General features: G+C 40.0%; 1 protein-coding gene across 1 annotated transcript in view; it reads right to left on the bottom strand.

Moving 5' to 3' along the window:
• Positions 1 to 17,218, bottom strand: part of LOC126441928 (zinc metalloproteinase nas-4-like) — a 420,841-nt gene that overhangs the window by 314,859 nt on the left and 88,764 nt on the right. Inside the window, exon 10 of the mRNA XM_050090693.1 lies at positions 741 to 850. Within this exon, the coding sequence (XP_049946650.1) occupies positions 741 to 850 (110 nt within the window). The remainder of the gene's footprint in view (positions 1 to 740; positions 851 to 17,218) is intronic.

Below are 17,218 nucleotides of genomic sequence, written 5' to 3' on the forward strand. Positions count from 1 at the left end.
TAATGAGTTCGTAGCAAAATCATCGGAATATCTTAAAAGAACGGCTGTTCTCTTGATAACAGTGCATCTACAGATAACGTTACAGTCCTTCGAAATGCGAGAGTTTAAATTCTGTGGATAATAACAGCAATCAGAGATCATGGCAAAAGTTTTCGAAAGGAAATAATTGCTTCACCAAAACAAAAAATGTGTGGAATTCTGTAAGGAAGGTTTCCAGAAAAGTAGTTCAGTCCGGCGGACGGCAGTAGCGACCAATGAGGTGCGGACATGATCAAGATAGGCAGCTCAGACAACGGCGCAACGTGTATTCACCTTGCGTAAACAACAAAGCGACGTAGAAGGTTAACCCCTAAACGCATTAGTAGGGAAGCAGTGCGTTGCCAGTAAAAACATCAAGTTCCTATAACGTACTCTTTACGTCTCGCACTGTTCTGTCAGATCTGTTTTAAAAGGGAGAAATTTTGCTATGGTAGGAGGGAAAACAGCAAAAACGCAGAGCTCCTGAGAGTTTTGACGGGAAAAAAGTAAAGAAATGTTTTGAGATATGGAAGGATGAATGCAGATGTGTCTGGACTCGGCTTTAACGACTACTACTTGCTGTGCATGTGCTGTAACCAGACAGAGCTGCGGCATTACTTCGTTTCTTTCATCTCGGACTCTCTAAAACTAGGATGAACACCCGCAGCGTCCCAGTTGTCGAGAGTGTTAAGAAGTGATGAGCGCCGCGTGTCGTGACTCACCTCGCTGAAGCCTAGCCGCTGGCCGATGGTGGCTCGTGGGTCCTTGGGCACGATGGTGGGAGAGCGGCCGTCGCGCGAGAAGGCCAGCCTGTCGTAGTGCAACAGGGAGCCTGCAACACGCGGACACCGCCGCCGCTGCAGACCTCAACAACGTCTCTGCGCTCACAAAGCTAACGAACAGCCCTGGGACAGACAGGTATGCAATAAACATGCAATTCCACTGCTTAAAATTCCATTTTGTTGCTTGTTAAGTGTGTTTTTCACTTCCAAAAAGACACAAGCAAAAGCTCCAAACAACCACTATTACCTAACTGCCGTGACATGTGCAAACCACATGCTATGAATTATGACTTTCTTGTTTTTCTTGTTTATAAAGTTTCTGCTCAACGTTCTGTATACCACGCACTGACTCATTCCACGATCGAGTAGCTTTGGCTAGTATGGTTCCACGAAGCCTACTGAGTAAAAAGTAAAGAAAAGAATAACTCCTGGCTATCTATAACAGTAGTTCCATCTCTTCTGGGACCACTATCCTTGAACTAGATCAAATAGCCCAACAAAGTTTAGCACCTAACTAATCTTTCCAATTAACAAAAAAAATTACAGCACTAATTTTTAAATGATGAAAGATAAATTCTATTTAGTTCATTCGAATTCCCGTATGTTGCTGTTTTGTGGAAACAAGAGGTAATAAGTCGGTGTGATGGTTGGCACTGCTAATTTCTAACCAATTTTACTTATATTTGGTTTGGTCTCTCCATATGCACATCCTGTGTCGCGCCCTGAGTTCATTCCTTTCTTGTTTTCATTGCTGCCACAATCTAAAAATCTACTTTCGCAACTGTCTGTTGCAGCGAATAGAATCAGTATTCTTAAAGTCCTTTTCCAATAATAATCGATACTCGCCAACACCCTACCGTCCGAACATTGCCCGTTCCGCTTTGCTATCTTTTCAGAGTACAACTAATTGCATCTTGGCTCGAATTTAACTATGTGAAAATATTCGCCCATTCAGTGTTAAGTGGTCTTAAAAGGACCCCCTGAGTGTGAGATCACAAGTTCAATCTTTAGCAAGGCTCATTTAAAAGTCTTGTCTTAACAATTATTAGAGGAAAAATATTAGGTGCTAATGACAGCAAACAGTTAGGGGAACAAGTAAATACAGATTTAAATAAAATGCAGGAACAAGTAAATAATCTGGAAAAACAATGGGAGGATATGCACACCATAATGGGAAATCAAATCAAGGATGGAAAGTATGTGTGCGAGAAATTTGGTGTGCAAGTGGCTGCTAAATCTACTAACCTGGAAACTAACAAAACTCAATTTACTACAGCTGTAGGTGAATAACTACGTAACCATGATGGTAGATTAAAAAGGGTATAACCAAGTGTTGCTAACAGTAGTGGCTATGTAATATCTAATGGTGTGGTAGAATCCTCAGAAATTGAAAATGTGACACATCGTCTGTTTGTGAGATTTGATCCAAGTAAAAATCTACAACCTAAAGAATTTTGGGATGATTTTGAGGAGGTGTTGCCCAAATCATGGAACGACAAGCAAAAAAATTGGCTTTATAGCGTCAAATTTGATGGGTGAAGCTAGAGTGTGGGGAAATTTGGCAGTAGATAAATATGACAAGATAGAGGATTTTAAACAGGCATTTTTTGAGGAATATTGGGGCAAACGGAAGCAGATGGTCAGATGAAAAATATCACCCGAAGAAAGATACTATTAAGAAGTTTGTGCAAAAATCGGTCACAACTTTCTCATATTTGAGCTCTAAAGTGGAGACGGAACAGATCATTAGAGAGATAGAGAATAAGTTGCCTTTGTACTGGCGTAATAAATTAATCCCTGAACCTACGGATGATATTGATAAATTCATTCATTATGTTGAGAAGGTAGAAAATCTTCTAAAGGAGGAGGAGAATGCTAGGAGGGATTATAGGCCTCCTGTTAAGCAAAATGAAAGCAGAGCTGAGGCACATGCAAATAGAACAAGACTGCAAAGATCCAGTAATTAAAGAACCAGGTACCGAGGGCGACGGGGTGCTGTTCGAAGTAGGTGTAATGACAGAGAACGAAACGTTGAATAGAGACTGCAGCAGTCCACTGACTGCGCGGAGAGCCGTAGACAGCCAGACGAAAGAAATGTCAGTGACAATGACCGCGTAGGAGAGGGGGAAAACTAATGGCATTTGCAGGATGTGGCACCACAGGTTAAATCCGCTAGCAGAACCGTTTGTAAGGCAGCCACCAACTGAACATCTTGGAGTTCGTATAGTAAAAACAGATGTTGCAGAGGAGAGGGACACTGTTAAAATATGTGTTTTTCATTGAAGTGTAGTAGTGTAAGAAAAGGTCATAACAGCGATTCCAGGAACCACGTTAATGAGGAACAGCTATTAGAAAATAACGATTCAGAATAGGATGTTAGTGTGAGTGAGCACTGCAATGCAGATGAGGAGCTTACAGTGAAATGTGGAATTAGCATTGTAATAGGGGAAACGGTATTAGAGGTACCTGAGGAAGAATATAGAAAGGCAGAGGAAGTTTTACATAGATTAGGAGTAGTGTCTCATAGTGACGAAGAAGAAACAGAAGTGGAGGAAGCAGGGGGTTAGTTTGATAATTCTGGCAAAACGATAGGAAAGGTTGCATAATCCTATATTATTATTATTAAAGAAGGAGAGTGTTGGGAGAAGGATTTTGATTTGTCAGTAGTGGACAGACTAATTAAATCTGCCACATTTAAAGAGGAAGAAGACTCCGTGAATATGTGCGTAATTTCCACAGAAGGTGCGGGATTCAATAGACGTGATGTAGTGCAATATTTGTTAGATGAACCTGATTCTGAAGTCAGAGAGAAAACTGCAGGACAGCCTATAATAGAAGTTATTATTTTTAATGGGAAGGTTCCTTGTTTACTGGATAGTGGTTCCGATTTATGTGCAGTGTCACAGGGTTTTGTGAATGCCCTCCCCGCTAGTAAGGAGTGGTTATAATGACAGTGAATGGCATAAATATTGTAGCCACAGGGAAAAGTAAGAAAGAAGTTAAACATGAAGTTATGCTACCTGTCAGGATCGGTGATGTACAGTTGGACCACAATTTTCTGATAATGAATGCCTTAAGCGTGGAAATGCTGGTGGGAGCAGATTTCTTACAAAAGTACGAAGGAAAAGTGGAGTTTGGACGTAATGAAGCGGTCATTGTGGTGAAGGGAAGAACAGTAGCTATTCCTTTTATTGGTAAAAGGCAATATGAATCCGACGAACAAAGTGACAGACCTATACGTTACCGCCAAAAGAAAGAAAGAGGATATTGTGTGGTATAATGAGTATGGCGAAAGGAAGGAAGTAGATCCTTCTGAGGTAGAAAACATTCGAATAAGAATTAACGGAAAAGTACAGGGATTATCGGATTTGACAGAAACACAAAAGGATGAGCTAAAACAAATTTTGAGCAGGCATCAGGAAGTGTTTTCTAACCAGCCAGGACTAGTTCGAGATTACGAATGTTATCTAACTGTAAAAGAGGATGCACATTTCTCCTGAAAGCCATTCGCTGTTGCGGAAGTACACAAAGAAGTTATGAGAGATATGATTCAGAAAATGCTTAAAGCGGACATTATAGAAAGGGGAATTAGTGTGTATAACAACCAATTGGTTGTCATGCCTAAAAAATATGGTTCTATTAGGCTCGTTTTGGACGCTAGAACTTTGAACAAAATAATATTGCAAGAGAGTGAGAGGTCTGAAAATATAGAAGAATTATTGCGCAAAACTTACAGGTGCAAAATTTTTCACATCGATTGATGTAACTTGTGGTTATTGGAAGCTACCCTTAGCGAAGAAATCTGGGAAATACACAGCTTTCCTGTGCTATCAGTACAAGGCTGTGCCCTTTGGGTTAAACATCAGCGTTTGTGCATTTGTTAGGGCAATGTTCCTAGTGCTAGGTGACCAGTTATTAAGAAGAATTACAGTTTATGTGGACAATGTGTTGATTTCAACTCCCACTTGGGAAGAACACCGTTTGTTGTTGGATAAGGTTTTAGAAGCAATAGAAATGGGTGGAATGAAACTCAAATTAGACAAAACGGAGTTTGTGAGGAAAGAAATAAAATTCCTGGGACTAACTGTTAGTGGAAAAGGAATTACGCCCGATCCTTAAAAAATTAAAGCGATTAGGAATTATTTGGCACCTACTGCCCGAAAGGAATTAAAAGGTATGTTTGGTCTTTTTGGATTCTACCGAAAATTTGTGCCTGGACAATTATTCAATGCACCTTGTCTGAGAGAACTATTAAAGAAAAATGTACCGTTAGATGTACAAGTGTGTGTCAGAGGGCCTTTGAAGGACTTAAAGAGGCGCCGCTAAATAGTCAGATCGTAACCATCCTGACTTTGCCAGCCTTTCTGTTTTGGATCAGATGAATGTGGTTCTGGTCTGAGGGTGGAACTGTTCCAAATAGAAACAGAAGGAGAAAACCAAGATGACAAAACGATCGCGCTTGCTAGTCGATCGTTGCAACAGGCGGAAAGAACTATGACATTTCGGAGCCGGAAGCTCTAGCAATTATATTTGGGCTACATATATTTTAACATTACCTATTAGGCCACAAGGTAATAGTGTACAGTGACCATCGGGCCTTATCATATTTGCAGACATGCCAACTAAAACACGGCAGACTGAGGAGGTGGTCAATGTATACGAATCTTCAGCAATTTGATATAAAGTACATAAAGGGCTCAGAGAACATTGCAGCCGATATATTGTCTGGAAATGTGAAAGAAACCGGGTAAGAAGTAGTTCCTTTAGGACAATGGGAATGGAGTGATGTTTTGCTGACAAGAATACAATTAGAGAAAGAACGACCGCTTAAACGCATTTGTAAGAACCTCAGGAGGGAACAAAATCAAGATGACAATATTAAACTAGTAAAAAGGTCATCCAGATTTTCCGAAAATAGCGGAATATTACAAAATACATCAGGAAATATGATTGAGGCGAAGAAAGACAGACGAGGAATAATGACGCATCTGTTTCCCAGAACAACATGTGGACTTACTGGTAGATTATGTGCGTAGGAAGCACGGGCATTATGAAGCCACAAAAAGTACTGCGAAACTGAATAAGGTAGTAATTTTCGATATAATGTGGCGCAGGGTACAGAAAAGGCTGGAATCTTGGGGCAGATGTCAGAAGGTACGAGCAAATAATACAATCGTACAGGGACAAACATATTCTGTAGAACCTCAGAATAGGCTAGATCTTGTAGCTGTGGACATGTTTGGCCCTTTACCTGTTTCAAGGTGGGGTTGAGAATATGTCTTTGTACTGGTAGATGGATTTACGAGGTATGTTACGTTTTACCCTATTAAAAAGGCAAACTCCAAAGTAACTATTAGTAAACTAGAGAAAGATTATTTTGTTAACATTGGGGTACCGAAAGCCATGTTTTCAGATAATGGACCACAATTCATGTCCGAGAGGTTTGATGAATGTTTAAACAAAAGGAATATAAAACAAATAAAGATTTCAGCCTATTTTACCCAGGGAAATATGTGCAAAAGAATAACTAATCTAAATCGACTCTGTAGGACGTATTGTCATTAGAAGCACTGAGCTTGAGCCAACTACTTAGAATATTTTGAATTTCACACTATTTCTGAAATGGCCATGGAGCAGAAAAAGAGGATAGCACGGGAAAGTATTAGAAAAAGGGCTCTGGAAAAAAAAGAAGACATGATGTGAGAGCGTGTCCTACAAGTTTTCAAGTAGGTGATTTAGTGCTGGTGAAACCAAGGAAAAAACTAAAAAGCTTACTGCAGAAACAAAAAAGTTCACAGATGAGTATGTGGGGTCCTTTAGAATTGTGGCCAAGCCTCATGCCAATGCATATAAACTAGAATATGTTAAGTTGCACAAACTTCTGGGATTGCGAAATATCACTGATTTAAAAAAGTACATACAAAAGGATGATGGGGACAGAAGTAGTTAATAGACCTAAGGGGACGCACATTCTTAGCGTCGTCAGGTGTATGACGAACACCAGACATCCTGAGTTGTTGAAAATATAATTTCTTTTTCGTTTTGTATTATCAACCAAACTCTTCATCAATCAGAACTTTTTTGCTATTTTCTTTCCTTCTTACCTATCGTAGTAAATAATGTATATAAAATTGTACAAAGAGAGTAAATGCCATCAGATAATAAGGGAACTGGTAAAAGAAAGATATTTTTGAAGGTAAATGATTACTAAAGACTAACACCAATGAATGTGGAGTGAAAGCTATGTACAAAGATATACTGAAAAAATAATGTAATGTGACTCCTTAATATGTGATTTCTAAGCCATTTTCAGAACAGGTAGAAATGATGTTTGAAGATGTTTGTGGTAAAGGGCATAAGAAAAGTGCCTAATAGAAGTAAGTAAATAGATTATGTATCTGATGTTTATTTGAGAGCCACATAAGTTGGCGTGAATATTTTCAACATTTCCAGTAATTTTGCATTCTCTGTGTATCATAGCTTGTTTTACGTAAAGTCATAAGATATTTTATAGCAACTGTAAGGTAAATATTTTTTCTGAAAAGAAAAGTTAAAGAAAACATAAATTTTTGAAAAAAAAATTGTTTTTTTTTTTGGCTTGCTTACATAGTAATAAGTATTGCTTTCAGCGGGAACTTGCTTAGGAATTCTCCCACTATAAAATGCACCAACCTTGTGTGAATGCTCTGAAAAGCTAATCATTTGCATATCACAGTATCTTCTTCCTGTCGGTTAAATTTCGCATCTGTAGCAAGTCATCTACGTGGTGTAGCAATTTTAATGGCCAGTGGTGTATATTAGGTTTCATGAACTCTACAATACCGACTGTAAAGAGCATTAAGTGGTTTATTTCGTTGCAAAACGATATAGAAATTTGTCAAGCCATTGGTTAAAGTATAATTTAATTTCGAGGAAAACTTGAATATTTGCTAATGTAAATCAATTTTATTACTCGCTATCAAGTCCAAGCCTTTGAAATCTGATGTAACATCGGAAAAATTTTAATGTATTTTTGTTATTTCGTTCATTTGAAGAACTTGTAAGTAGGAACAATTTTCATTAAAAATCCCATAGTTAAATTTGTAGGTTCAGTTAAAGAATTCAGTAATAACATTGCCGTTACATGAACCTTAAATGCACTTAAAAGTAATTTTAGGTTCATAGGGTGCGTGTAACACAGCAAGTTATTACGGGATGACATTCGTTGCAGTAAGGCACACAGCCATCTTGTACGGTGGCTGCAGGATGGCTTTGTTTTTTTTTTTTTTTTTTTTTTTTTCACTTTGCTCACAGCATAGCTAACGCTACCTGCCATGAGAATTGCATAGCGTAACATTCAGTTGATACGAAGATTCATACCCTTTACTAATCTAAATAATCCATATTAGTTATTATCAGATTTTGGTACACAGCCTTTTGTTATTAATGGAATGACGCTATCAAAATTTCAGATTTTTATTTGTTACAGTTCTGGAGATAAAGTGTATTACCCAAAAGTCCTAAAACCTACGCTTGTTTTTTAAAACCAAGTTAGGAACACTAACAGATTGACTTTCATTATCATTTGAAGCATTACAAAGTTGTCAGTCCATAAAAATTAATTAATTAGAATTTTCTTTTTAAAACTTTAGTCACTTTGCATTACATAATACAAAAATCGGTCAAAATTATTATTTTATTATATTTTGTTGTGTGAGTGCGTGATAATGATTGAGAGAGTGTATGTGGGACATACGATAAAATCTAATATTTCATTTTACGTAAAACCTTGTACAAACGAACCGTGGGAAAGTTATGTTGCAACCACGATTCAGGTGACGTATGTCTGTGTGAGCATGCTTTTGTATAAAAGCAGCCAGAATGGCAGTTAGAGGCGGAATAAGTTTATCAATTTGAAGAATATTTCGCACTTTGTTTATTTTGATTAAACATAATACAAGAAATTGAAGTTTTGCTGACATTAATTACTATCAAATTAGTGATTGGATAAGGCAAGATTTTCCGCTAGAATGATCAGGAAGCAATGTTCTGTTTGGCCGTTTAGATCAACAACCAATCAGAATTGAGCCGTTCCCATGCAAATAGGGGTGTGGTCAGACAGGAGAGTACCTCGATAGAGTAGCTTGCTAGCCAGCCTATGGGTAACACGATGTTAGATCGCTCCTTAAAAATATTCTGTAAGATCAGGAAATAGTGAGCTAATTTCGGTTCGAACATATCGTGACTGAAGCGGCTGGAGTTACGAACATTTTAATGAAAATTTGGTGTTTCTAAGTTAAATAGTTTGAGAGATAGGAGCGTGCCAACTTTCTGGTCGTAGTATCAATTCCTCGTGGCGTGTTTCGTGCTCTCTATTAAATACTCTGGCGAGCACTTCTTACGAAGAAGACCACTGAAACGACCGAGTGTTTAACTCGCAAATAGTTGTGGGTCTGTGGTTGGTAGAACGTAAAAATTAGTCGGGTCGGACTTGCTAAAATTCTGCCTGCTTTTCGAGTGAATATTTGTTATACAGACAGTGAACTTTCAATGATAATGTTTCACCATATTAAATAAGGACTTGATAGCTATTTCATGAGTTTCAATACAAATAAAAAACACAGTTAATCTAATTTTAAATGCTTTAATGCAAGTAAACTGAATATCCCGAACGCCCGATTTTTTAATCATGAACTTTCAGGAAGTGACTTTCAACTAGTTACGCGGCCTCTGTGTGGTAGGTATTAGGTAGTGGTTTTATCGATGGTTTTTTACACTGCCTAGCATGTATCTGCTACCACAGAGTGAAGGGACATCGAGAAGAATCCTTTCGAGGTAGGTGGACTGAACGATAGCATTAAAAACAACACAGACGACCGACCCCGCCCCATCGCAGGTGGTAGTATTGAGAGTGTAATGGGAATTCCACAGTTAATTTGCAGAGGAGAGAGCGGATATGTGGAAAGAGTACGTTGAAGGGGAATATTTGTCTCATGTCATAGAAGAAGAAACAGGAATCGATTTTGAAGAGCTAGGGGACCCAGTACTAGAATCAGAGTTTAAGATTACTTTGGTGGACAAGATAACATTCCATCAGAATTTCTATAATCATTGGCAATAAAGTGACTATTCACATCAGTGTGTAGAATGTATAGGTCTGGCGACGTAGCATCTGATCACTGGAAAAATGTTATCCACACAATTCCGAAACTGCAAGAGCTGACAAGTGCAAGAATTACAACAGCTCATGCATCAAAGTTACTTACAAGAATAATATACAGGAGAATGGGGAAGAAAATTGAGGACGTGTTACATGATGATCAGTTTAGCTTTAGGAAAGGTAAAGGCACCAGACAGGCAATTCTGACATTGTGATTGATAATGGAAGCAAGGCTAAAGAAAAATAAAAGCACCTCCATAGGATTTGTGAATCTGGCAAAAGCGTTCAACAGTGTAAAATGGTGCAAGATGTTCGAAATTCTGGTAAGCTATAGGGAGATACGGCTAATATACAATATGTAGTAGAGGCAAGAGCGTACAATAAGAGTGGAAGACCAAGAACATAGTATTGGGATTAAAAAGGATGTAACCTTTGGCCCCTACTATTCAATATATACATCGCAGAAGCAATGATGGAAATAAAAGATAGGTTCAGAAGTGGGACTAAAATTCAAGGTGAAAGGATATGGATGATACGATTCGCTGATGACATTGCTGTTCTGAGTGAAAGTGAAGAAGAATTAAATGATCTGATGAATGGTATGAACAGTCTAATGAGTACAGAACATGGATTCAGAGTAAATCGAAGAAAACGAAAGTAATGAGAAGTAGCAGAAATGAGAACAGCGAGAAACTTAACATCAGAATTGATGGTCACGAAGTAGATGAAGTTACGGAATTCTGCTACCTATGCAGCAAAATAACCAATGACGGACGGAGCAAGGAGGACATAAAAAGCAGGCTAGTACCGGCAAAAAGGACATTCCTGAGCCAGAGAAGTCTACTAGTATCAAACATAAGCCTTAATTTGGGGAAGAAATTTCTGGGAATGTACGTATGGGGCACATCATTGACTGTGGGAAAACCGAAAAGGAAGAGAATAGAAGCATTCGAGAGGTGACGCTAGAAAAGAAAGTAGAAAATTAGGTGGACTGATAAAGTCAGGAATGAGGAGGTTCCTCACAGAATCGGAGAAAAAAGAAATGTATGGAAAAAAACTGACAAGGAGAAGGGACAGCATGATAGGACCTTCGACAAGAGGTCAGGGAATGACTTCCATGGTACTACAGGGACCTGTAGAGGGCAAAAGCTGTAGACAAGGACAGAAATTGGAATATGTCCAGCATATAATTTAGGACACAGGTTGCAAGTGCTACTCTGAGATGAAGAGGTTGGCACAGGTAGAGGAATTCGTGGCAGGCAGCATCAAACCAGTCAGAAGACAGACGACTAAAAAATAAAAATAAAAAAATAGTTACCTTATTTCGTTGCAAAGCGACGCTGGGCGTATTTATTTCTCCAAAGAAATCCATTTGGTGTAGTATTTTTGAATACATACAGTATATGTTATTTTGGTGCGGTCAGGAAGAAACATTGAGCGGTAGGAGAGCTTTACGACGACGTTACTGTCCACCAGAAGCAGCTGTGGTACACGTGAGATCCTTTACTTCGCACACATCCGATTCCTGATATAACGTGATCTACTATCTTCAAACTGTCTGCTCTCAGCCCTGTCCAAATGTGCTGTCTGTGGCTTGAAAGGATCTCGGGCGATGCGTCTGGTGCTGTGGTGGAACTTGCAGCTCAGTAAGTTCATATCTACTTGTATGAGGGCTCGACGCCGGAGGCCAGCATCTTGCCCGCTCGCTTACCCTACAGTCCGCGGTTTGAGGTTGAGGTTTCCTGAGGTGCCCATGCGCAGTCCGCTGCTTGTTTATGTTGCAGGGGCTCTGGTTGTCACCTTTCCCTGCGAGGACGTCACAGCCCTTCCCCATTTAGGTAGGCACCGCTTTTCTTATAAAAGAATGTATAAGCTGGCGAGCCACTACAGGTCTGCACAGTCGCAAATGAAGATGGCGAGCAGGTGTATCGTTGAAATTTTGTGTGGCTTCCACAACCCCCGTCTGGCAGAACACTTGAGAACTTCAAAATCAGTTCTGTTAGAAAACATAATTTTTGTGCAAGGACGTACTATTCAGACCACAAAATGATATTCGCAGGCTTCATATAGGTCAGAATCTATTGAACCGAGTATCATTATAGTCACATCACTGGTATCTATCCACTTATGAGAATAGCGATAGCACTCACATGCATGAAATGAACAGCTGGCAGAGAGATCAAGTGTTTGAGAGGCTTGTCTTATATCTCTGAGCAAAGAACGCGTCACGCTCCGGCATACCTTCAACAACAGGCTCCCATAACAATTGGAGCCAGTCAGTGACAAAGTACGTATGGCCCCTTTAACTAAGAAAAGAAACCACTCAGGGCAATGCCTTATCTTTGTTATAGAGGGTGTTACAAAAAGGTACGGCCGAACTTTCAGGAAACATTCCTCACACACAAATAAAGAAAAGATGTTATGTGGACATGTGTCCGGAAACGCTTAATTTCCATGTTAGAGCTCTTTCAGTTTTTTCAGTATGTACTGTACTTCCTCGATTCACCGCCAGTTGGCCCAATTGAAGGAAGGTAATGCTGACTTCGGTGCTTGTGTTGACATGCGACTCATAGCTCTACAGTACTAGCATCAAGCACATCAGTACGTAGCATCAACAGGTTAGTGTTCATCACGAACGTGGTTTTCCAGTCAGTGCAATGTTTACAAATGCGGAATTGGCAGATGCCCATTTGATGTATGGAGTAGCACGGGGCAATAGCCGTGGCGCGGTACGTTTGTATCGAGACAGATTTCCAGAACGAAGGTGTCCCGACAGGAAGACATTCGAAGCAATTGATCGGCGTCTTAGGGAGCACGGAACGTTCCAGCCCCAGCCTATGGGGAAGACCTAGAACGACGATGACACCTGCAATGGACGAGGCAATTCTTCGTGCAGTTGACGATAACCCTAATGTCAGCGTCAGAGAAGTTGCTGCTGTACAAGGTAACGTTGACTACGTCACTGTATGGAGAGTGCTACGGGAGAACCAGTTGTTTCCGTACCATGTACAGCGTGTGCAGGCACTATCAGCAGCTGATTGGCCTCCACGGGTACACTTCTGCGAATGGTTCATCCAACATTGTGTCAATCCTCATTTCAGTGCAAATGTTCTCTTTACGGATGAGGTTTCATTCCAACGTGATCAAATTGTAAATTTTCACAATCAACATGTGTGGGCTGACGAGAATCCGCACGCAATTGTGCAATCACGTCATCAACACAGGTTTTCTGTGAACGTTTGGGCAGGCATTGTTGGTGATATCTTGATTGGGCCCCATGTTCTTCCACCTATGCTCAATGGAGCACGTTATCATGATTTCATACGGGATACTCTACCTGTGCTGCTAGAACATGTGCCTTTACAAGTAAGACACAACATGTTCATGGACGATAGAGCTCCTGCACATTTCAGTCGAAGTGTTCGTACGCTTCTCAACAACAGATTCGGTAACCGATGGATTGGTAGAGGCGGACCAATTCCATGGCCTCCACGCTCTCCTGATCTCAACCCTCTTGACTTTCATTTATGGGGGCATTTGTAAGCTCTTGTCTACGCAACCCCGGTACCAAATGTAGAGACTCTCCGTGCTCTTATTGCGGACGGCTGTGATACAATGCGCCATTCTCCAGGGCTGCATCAGCGCATCAGGGATTCCATGCGACGGAGGGTGGATGCATGTATCCTCGCTAACGGAGGACGTTTTGAACATTTCCTGTAACAAAGTGTTTGAAGTCACGCTGGTACGTTCTGTTGCTGTGTGTTTCCATTCCATGATTAATGTGATTTGAAGAGACGTAATAAAATGAGCTCTAACATGGAAAGTAAGCGTTTCCGGATACGTGTCCACATAACATATTTTCTTTCTTTGTGCGTGAGGAATGTTTCCTGAATCTTTGGCCGTACCTTTCTGTAACACCCTGTAGAAGCCGGGGCACATGCCCAGGAGGCAGTTTCCGTCTGGACGAGGTTTAGTGACAACTGAATGAAATGAGTAAGGGCTAAAGTAGGAAATAGGAGGAAGGAGAAGAAATAGAAGAAGGGAGTGTGCTATAGGGCAGTCAGATATAAAGGGTGCTGAGAAGGATATCAAGAAGAGACTCTCATTGGACTGTGCTGAGCGAGAGTATCTTAAGACCTACATTTCTTTGGTAAGGAGATGTTTTTGTCTTATTCTCGACTTGAAGGTGGAGGCCAAGAACGCCATCGTAACGAAATGCAAACAGTACATTTTGTGTTTAGTATTTTGTTGATTACAACACAACAGTTATCAGCAATAAAACAGTGAAAACGGCATCGTGTTACTGTTGTAAACAGAGCGATTTTGGAGAGTGTGTTGTTCCATGCTGTGAATTGCTTGAAAAAACAATGACTGAAATGTGCACCTTTTACTTCATTATAAAGTCATGTTGAACTCAACAAGGGAATAAGCAGACTGAGCAACTGCGAAAGGGGAGACGTCGGCAGTGTGGTGGCACGCCACGTAGGCGTTTCCCCGTGGTTTACACCGGCTGCGCCACTGGGCATTCATTCAGAGTTTAACGCCCTATCGATCTCTAAGTAATTAAAGATGGAACGTGTGGTCGCATTACATGACGATGGAGCGGGTTATTGGCTGAGAATGTTTTAAAGGAACCATTCCGCCATTCAAGTAAGTGAGTTAGGGATGCCGCGAAATCCTGCATCTTGGAGGGTGGTTGAAGATTTGAACTTACTCTTTCCGACTATGAGTCCATTACCTTAATCATAACGTCATCTTACTCTGTAAAGTACACTTTAATATGACTTTTGTTAGTGCTGCTTACTAAAATAAGTGAGATAAAGAAAATATTTTCCTTTTAATCCAGATTTTGGATTGTTACTAGCTCCAGTCAAATCATATAGCTTTTCCTCGCTTTTCTCAAACATTTGTTGTTGGATTCATTACCGGCAGGGCGCCTTGGCCGTTGATTTCTCCAGTCACTGTACATTATAAGCAATGTGAAGTTATCTTGTACAGAAATATTATTGTGGACATTAAATTACATCTTCGTCGGTACCTCGTATAGTGTGACAAGCATAATGAAATTGTAAACACTTACTTGAAGTTCTGTTAGTGTTATTTATTTGCTTACAAACCGGTTTTCGGTTTCTTAGGCCAGCATCGAGTGAAAACAAAACGTCTCAACTGCGAATAAAATGGCGTGTGACGTACACAGATTTTACAGATTCGAAGTTTTTACAAATAAAGGCACAACATAAACAAATTAAAATAAGAATTTAACAAAGAAGAAAAAAAGTAACCTCGCGTTCTGTGCCACATTTTCATTGACTTCGAGTATTAGTGTCATCTCTTAACGGTATCTAGATAGTCACACTATACATCACATGACTCTTTTCTGGTAAAACGTATTTTCACAAAAGTCGAATCTATTTTCCCTAGGATCCAGCTACTCTCATATTATGAGAACCAAATTATCACAGCTCTGCCTGACAGATCAACATATAGTTTTCGCCAGTTCTTGCAGTCGACCATACATACCCCAATTTGTCCCAAAGGTATGATTACATTTGAATATTTTGAATATTACCTTGGCGATGTTACTTGGAATATGCACGACTAAAATTGCAAGATTTTACCCTTTTTTGTATGGCTATATGAAAGTTTGACAACTCCTGGAACAGAGCACTAGTTTTTGTCATTACCCACTGGTTTATGTTGGCTAGCAAACAGAAGTAATATGATTTCACTAAATTTGATTCTTTGAACATTATCAGTCGGTTCACAGCTATAGCCATTGCAGAGCACAATGAGTCTGATTGTTCACAATTATTTTCGGAAGGCAGTTTTCATATAATGGAGCAGATACATGTGGCCATGCTCTTTGAAATGGAAAGCTACATGTTAATGATTTTCTGAGTGCTGCTAGCCTGCAGCGAATATAACTTCGCTGTTTTTTTATAAATACAAAAAAAGAGTTTCTTTGTGTTGGTGTTTGTATTAAAGTCCGAGAAATTTATAGAACAACTTCATAGCTCATTGTGCAATGACTGAATAATATTGGTATTTAATGTTGAAAGAATGTTTTTAATTGTCGAGTTGCACCTGCACACTAGCACAGCACATTATCCATATCTGAGACAGTATTTAATTTTGCATTTCATGGGTTTTTTATGTAAGAAAACTTGTTCAAAGTTATGTACGAAAATTTCAGACAGTGTGAGACTGAAAGGGGAAGTCATGGGTAGGTTATGAGACAATCTATAAAAGAGTTCTCAGACTGGAAAGAATCATGTTTTACGCATTTTTGAATACCAAATATTAATCATCTAATTCTATTTGACTTCTTGTAGATATGTGAAAAAAAGTCGGCAGATATATTAACGCACTCATCAGTAGGTAATTCATAAGTAAGCTAGAGGTGTTAGAAGTTCGGAACTGGATGACACATTATATCTTTAGCTTTATCCATTAGAGGTATGGAGTTCCTGACACGAAACGTGAGAGGGAAAGCCAGAAAGAACCAATTCAGTACTTTTATTTGTAGTGATGACTTCTAGCTCCCTCACAAATAACGATGACCAGAGAAGAATGACAGTACTGGGGGTGTTACAAATGAAAATGTAAAATTTCTTTCCCTAGAATTTTGTAAATCCCCTCATTTGGTTTCAGAGTAGAATGGTAAATAAGTGCAGGTATAAAATTTTGTTAAGGACCAAACGAGGTGGCTAAGTGGGGCGTTTCTGCCGTCTACCGAGTACACAACGACATCCTAATTCAATGTCAACACGGGTGACCCGAAGTACGAATAAGCTGTGAACTGATTTCATCAGACTATGAGAGAGGGATGCCAAGAACAACCGATTCAGCACTTCAACAACAGTACGGAACAGACAGAACGTGCTCCTGTATGTATCTATGTATGTATTAAACCGGGGACCTAGAAACGGCGGAGAGGCTTCGTCCCGCCGTAGCCCTCAGTGGTCCACAACCCCACAACAGGCCGCAGCAGTCCACCTACCCAACCGCCGCCTCACACCGAACTCAGGGTTATTGTGCGGTTCGGCCCACAGTGGACCCCCCAAGGAACGTCTCTTACCAGACGAGTGTAACCCCAAATGTTTGCATGGTAGAATAGTTATGGTGTATGCATACGTGGAAACGGTGTTTGTGCAGCAATCGCCGACACAGTGTGTCTAAGGCGGAATAAGGGGAACCAGCCCCCATTCACCGAGGTAGGTGGAAAACTGCCTCAAAAACCATCCACAGGCTAGCAGGCACAGCAGACCTCGACACTAAT

The sequence above is a fragment of the Schistocerca serialis genome, chromosome 1 (genome assembly GCF_023864345.2).
Source record: "Schistocerca serialis cubense isolate TAMUIC-IGC-003099 chromosome 1, iqSchSeri2.2, whole genome shotgun sequence".
In the NCBI taxonomy this organism is placed as follows: Eukaryota; Metazoa; Arthropoda; class Insecta; order Orthoptera; family Acrididae; genus Schistocerca; species Schistocerca serialis.